The sequence below is a fragment of the Trypanosoma grayi genome (genome assembly GCF_000691245.1).
Source record: "Trypanosoma grayi strain ANR4 Tgr_975_V1, whole genome shotgun sequence".
Taxonomy (NCBI): Eukaryota; Euglenozoa; class Kinetoplastea; order Trypanosomatida; family Trypanosomatidae; genus Trypanosoma; species Trypanosoma grayi.
The window spans coordinates 1-6225 of NW_008826594.1; the positions used below are offsets into that span (position 1 = coordinate 1).

Here is a 6225-nt window from a genome sequence, read left to right on the forward strand (position 1 = left end):
GGGGGGGGGGAAGAGAAGGAAGGAAGGACAAGTGAAATACAGAAGGGAGTGCTGGATATCGAAAGTGTCATTGACGGCCCAAAGCAAGAACCACAACAGCCGCGGCTATCAGTACCACACAAGGGGAGGACTTATAAATAATTTGTAGGGGAGTAATACTGGTACGGCACTGTGGGTTGTGCACAAGTTAGTTAGAGTGTGTGTGTTTTTTGTGTGTGTGCATTCGTAAGAAACAAACAAAAAAGAGATATTTCTAAACAAGAAAAAAATTTTATAGCATTCCTGATGTTTTCAAAGTACCTACGGATACACAGGCGTTCAAAGACAATTAGTACAGCGGAGGTTCCAGCACAGGAAGCCCCATTGGTGTCGCTGACTCCACCCACACTGTCGCCCAGTGAGGGGACAAAGAGACCAGCGGCTGTTGATGGCGTAGCGGCGCTGAGTAGTGGAGTTCAGTGTAATAAGGATAGTGGCAATGCCGGAAGAGGTGCTTCAACGGCACCAGCAGATCTGTGCGAGTTGGATGTTTACGAGCAGCACCATCACGGTAGTAGTGGTGATGGACGCAGCAAGGACGATGATGACTTCGTCCTGGAGGAGGAGCAGAGACGGCCCGTCAATACCGCCCGGCTGTTGTGCAGTGGCGCATTGCCGTCCGCCGATCACAACGACGACGACGACGACAATGATGAGAGGTACGCGTCTCTTCGGCCAGCGGGGGCGGTTGGCCCCATGGCAAGTANATCACAACGACGACGACGACGACAATGATGAGAGGTACGCGTCTCTTCGGCCAGCGGGGGCGGTTGGCCCCATGGCAAGTAACGCACCTGTTCGGATCGCTACTCCTGCCGTTAAGGTGCGCGAGGCGCCGTTCTCGTTACACTCTGAAGGTCCGCAGCGGATGTGCAGCATGACACGGCCTGTAGCGCGTACGCAACCAGTAATGGCAGTTCGATCGAGCCCGTGGGCTGTGCTTGACGTTGAGCCGGATGACTTGGAGGTAGCTGGGAGCACACTTGATGAACCCATGACACCACAGAGCTTTTCTTCCATGGTGCTCCACAACGAACTTAAAAAGTTGAATCGGACGACTGCCAGTGGCAGCAGCAATAACAACAAAATTGACTCTGGCGTAAACCCAATGCTTTCGTGGCGTGACCAAAAGGGCAGTGGCGTCCTTCCGTCGTTTTCGAACAGCATCCAGTGTTCAAGTAGTTCATCTAGCCATCAATTCAGTACCTGCCGCCGAAGTGAGCCGTTGACAACAGATGCTAGTTTCCACTTGAGCGACAACAGGCGTCCACCGTTGCCATTCGCCGCGCATGGCTACACTGAGTACACGCGTGATGTTGCCGCACTGCCGCCCACGTCGCTGTGCGTCACGTCTCATTCGCACGATACAGACAACAGTCCCGCGTCCCCCCCGGCGCGCTCAGCATATGATGGAAGTGCAATGTGCTTTCAGCAGCGTGACTCGTCACGCTTGTGGCCAGTTGGTTGCTTTCCGCCTGTGCCAAAGGAACTGCACAACGTGAACGTCGGTCGCTCCCGCTCTCAGTCATGGAAATCGAGTGTGTTAGAATCCTCCTCCGCTGAAAAGCAAGCTATGGGCAACCATCAGAAGCTGTTGAACGACAAATACGTCATCTACTCCAAGTGGAACCTCGGCGTTGGCTCTTACTCAAAGGTGGTGCTCTGCTACAACCTGGAAGACAAGGTGTACTATGCAATGAAGGTGCTTGACCGCGTAAAACTGCAGCGCAAAGGCCTTGGTGTTGACTGCGCGTTGCACAAGGTGCAGTGCGAGATCGCCATCATGAAGCGACTTCGCCACCGCAACATCGTGGAGTTAGTAGAGGTCATTGACGACCCACGCAGTCGAAAGATCTATCTTGTGCTGGAACTCGCAGAGCATGGTGAAATAATGTCAATGCGGGACGACGGCACGGTAATTCCCACCGACGACAACACGGCGTTGCCTGAGCGCGAAGTAGTGCGAGTGATTCGCAGCATCGTAAGTGCAGCAATGTATGCCCACCGACTCGGTATTGCCCACCGCGATATCAAGCCCCAGAACATTCTGCTGACCGCGGAGGGGGATGTTAAGCTCTCCGACTTTGGTGTGTCCATTATTGTGGACGACTCCTCTGTACGGGTGAGACGCGAAGGCAGCGTGGCGTTCCTACCACCGGAGATGCTGGCTTACCCCGAAGTCAATGCAGTACCGCCCACACTGTGTCACTCCAACGAAAACAGTAGCAGCACTGCAAGCAGTGCCAAGTGCGACTCCACCTCGTTTGCGCCAACATCGGCGAGGTGCACGACGAGTAGTACCAATCCGGCAAATGTACCAAGGAAAGGTACACAGATAGTTGCGAGTGAAAGTGATACAGCAGAGACAGCAACCGAAAGAACTCGTCCTGCGTTTGACAATGCGCCGGATACGTCGACATATGCACAGGCGTTGTCAAAAGACATGGCATCGCCAAGTGGTGTGTCTGTTGCACCACAAGTGGATCTCTTCAAGGCTGACGTTTTCTCCCTAGGTGTCACAGCATTTGTGCTCCTTATGGGGCATCTGCCGTGGCGCGCTCATGACGCTTACTCACATTTGAATGCCATCCTCACGGACCCAGATCCATTTGAGTCTGAGTTTCGAAAGCTCTATGGGTGTATTCCAGGCGATTCTCATGAGATGAAGAGTAAACAGAAACGACAAGGAAAACAACCGAGACAACAGGATCGCACGAGTGAGGACGAGCCATTGACTGAACTCTGTGGCTGTGCTCTATCTCTCAGTGCGATGACGGTGGGTGATGAAGAAAAGTCGGCTGTTAGTACTCTTCCAAACGGTGTGACGGTATCGGGCTATAATGAGTCCCTGAGTGCACGAATGAATGATTTCGCTGAGACAGGGAGAGAGAACCTCTCGTGGCGCAAATCATTTACATCCTCTGCACTGGAGGAATGTACAGTTCAAACCGGGCAGAGTGAGTCACAAGTTGGTGGTGCCAGCAGCAATGAAGGAGATTTCGAAAATGGCAATCCTATGAGGGGTGCTTTGTATTTGAAGAATGCATGGCGCACCCCCGACACGACAGGCTTTACGTGGGGAGCTGACGACTCACACGCTCGTAACAGCCAAGCCAACGTCAGTAACAGCATCACTACCACCACCGTGGGTTCTACGCTGAGAGAAAAGACATCAACGCCATTTGAAGAACCGGCTTCCCGGTCGGTGGTGCGGAACAACAGTACCACAGTAGCGCCTGTGTCGCTCAGAAACACCTCGCGAAAGCAGCATTCCTCTAGCGGACGGTTTGAGTCCACACACACAAACAGCGCATGCTCGTCATTTAGTCCGAATTTTCCGCTGGCCCTCCAGCAACGAGGGTGCGTGGTGGCGCACGTAGAAAACCGTGAAGATGGAATGACCTTGAGGGATCCTCCCTTATCAGTGAAAGAGCTGTCACAGACACCACATGCGGAGTCCAAGGCGTGTGTGGGGGCACATGCTAGTTCGGAGGGGCCGCTTGGTAAGGGTAAGGCGCCGTATTCCGTTCTTTATGAAGCTACTGATGAGACGAATCGTGGTGCTATCATGTCAGGTAATCAAGAGGGGGAAATACCAGCTGCTACACAGTATCCGAGGAACATGGAGGGGTGGCCACGCTCCCTTCCTGCAACAAAAGTAAACGGTTCTATCTCGGCAGACGCGATTGACTTCATACGGTGCTGTCTGAAGGTGGACCCCGCGGAGCGCAGCACTATGAGACAGCTCTACAAGCATCCGTGGATACAGAAATTGATTGCTAGTGAAAGAAGGGCAGGTGGGTCATCACTTTCCCCCGGTGCTGTTGTTCTTTTGGACGATTCTTACAGTGGTGCCAGCAGTGGAGCATGTGGAGACGGACGTCTATCGAGTACAACCGCGGAAAACGTGCGATCAGCAGAGCACGACGGTGGTGGGGAGAAACTGGCGCCTATGGTCAGTAACGCCGTCAGCGATAATGACAACGACGCTGATGGCGTCTGTTGCCCCTTGTTACCCTCGAGGGCTGTGACTGCCAACGACGTTCGAGTCTCGGCCTCATCGAGTACGCACTCGATGGTGGATCTGTTGCGCTCGCCTGAACTGCAGCATGCCGTGGAGGGATGTGGTACCGGTTTGCAAGGTGTATCAGGACGTGGTGCGGGCTTGGCTGCCATGTCGACTGGCACACTTACCATTTCTGCTCTCACGTCTCCGAGAAACGACGCATTTGAGCGTAACAAGACGGAGAGCACCATGTTCCGCAACAACAGTGATAACACACTTTCCCCGGAGAGTTGCCGTATTACAAGTGAAGTCAAGTCACACCACGTCGAGGTAGCCCTTGCCCCTCCCTCTCGGGATTTGTCGCAAGGAGTCGAAGGTCTCAACGACGCGGTAACGCACGCAATAAACCGCCCGCGCGTGCTGAGTGACAGTGAAGAGATTGCTGTTCCACTCGGCCTCGCCCTAAGGTTGCGTGAGCGGCGGTCGGCGCGCCTTCAGCCCTTTCGCCGACCTCACTTTGATGAAGACTCGTCGTTCCGCTACAGCAGGGACGATAGCTGCATGAAGACGCCACGTTTTCTGGGTAATGCGCAGACTGTCTCTTCAAAAACACAGAGTAGCCTGGAGGAGCCGGCGGGACGCAGCTTCTCAGTACTGCTCGACGTCGAGGAGGACAGCGTTGTGGGGACTATGCAGACCACCGCTGCTAGCATCAGTGGGAAGGAAAGATCAATGGGCAGCATGCTCGTTGACCGGGTGCCTCCCCTCCTTTCATCTCCGGCATCCGCGTTGGCAACATGCCGGAGACCAGATGATCAAAAGCAGCTGCCGCAGTCGCTGCATGAACGCTCTTTTTCATGTCCTGAATATTACTGATTATAAGTGTAAGTAGGAGAGAAGAAGATTGGTGTAGCGAAAAGTGGAATAGGAGGGGAAAGGGGGGTACAGGGAAGTCCGACTTCAGAGAAGATTGTACAGACTGTAATGATATATGAAGTGAATAAAGAGTCGAATGAGGGGTTGGAAGAAGAAGGGGGGAAGGGGTGGAGTAGTGAAAACAGCGTGAGAGTGAAAAGAGAAGGACATTCATAGCTGTTTTTTTTTTTTTTTCGTTATCAGCAAATATTTCATCAAAATAACTAAAAGCAACGCACTTCGACCGAAGTTCCTCTTTGTATCATTCCTTTTGATTGGGTTTGCCCTAAAACAAGCTTGTCTCGCTTCTTCTTGCGTGGTCGTTCGTCGCTGCGACTACCAGCAAAAGGTTTGTGTGGGATTTGAAAGATTACATTGTACCCCCCACAGAGGGATGATGTTAATGAGCATAGAAAAAACGAACAATTTTATTTTGATATCTGTCCTTTTTGCTCCTTTTGATGGGTCGAGAAGACAGCAATTATGGATCGCGGTTTGTGAGGAAAGGTGAAACAAAGAAATAGCCGTGGCAGCAGCAGCAACAATACCAAGCGACAGGAGCAAGTGAGCTTTGATGGGTTAATACAAGATATATGTGTGTGTGTATGTGTGTGTCATTATCTCTCTGTGTGTCTCTAGAAACGACATCACCGACACCGACGAGGAGGGAAATAGGCCGAATGGTGAATTACCAGAGTTGTTGCTGGTGAAAGGAGGTCATGTTTACTTTTCTTTTTTACTACCTCCTACTCTCTTCGCTGATTGATGTACTGCCCGAGATTTCGTTTTCCTTTCCACTGTGATTTCTGGCGGCGTTGCTGATCTTGTGCATTTCGTAGTTTTTTTCCTCTTTCCCTCTCTTTGTATGTGTATGCGTGCTTGTGTATGTATGTGTGTATGAATGGGCCCCGCTCCTCCTGGTATCTGCTTCTGCACAAACACAGACACAAACACACAGACGCCTATACGTATTTATATATATATATTATATTATATTATATTATATTATATATATACATACATATAAGCAAAATATAATAGGTAAATAATTGGTGTAGGGATGCAGGAGTTACAGAATGTGATGTGGCCATCTACTCTTCTATATTTGCTTCATTGGAAGTGAGCAGTGATTTTGTTACCTCTCGGAAACAAAAGAAAAGGGTAGGCCACAGGTGAGTGTATGTCTGTGTAGTGTGAATCTTCATACATGACGCGAGATCGCCTTTTTTTTCTTCTTGTCTGTATGTTTTTCCTACGCGTGAATC

At 51.2% G+C, this 6225-nt stretch overlaps 2 protein-coding genes across 2 annotated transcripts; both read left to right on the plus strand.

Moving 5' to 3' along the window:
- Nucleotides 1-285: 285 nt before the first annotated feature.
- On the plus strand, nt 286-774 carry DQ04_09751000 (hypothetical protein; the record flags this gene model as incomplete). Its single annotated transcript, XM_009316039.1, has 1 exon — nt 286-774. One exon carries the CDS (start codon nt 286-288, stop codon nt 772-774), a length of 489 nt encoding a protein of 162 aa, XP_009314314.1.
- A 43-nt stretch (nt 775-817) lies between these two features.
- Nucleotides 818-4921, plus strand: DQ04_09751010 (protein kinase; the record flags this gene model as incomplete). The annotated part of the gene is made up of 1 exon (XM_009316040.1): nt 818-4921. The coding sequence occupies one exon, from the start codon at nt 818-820 to the stop codon at nt 4919-4921; it is 4104 nt and encodes a 1367-aa protein (XP_009314315.1).
- Nucleotides 4922-6225: the final 1304 nt, after the last annotated feature.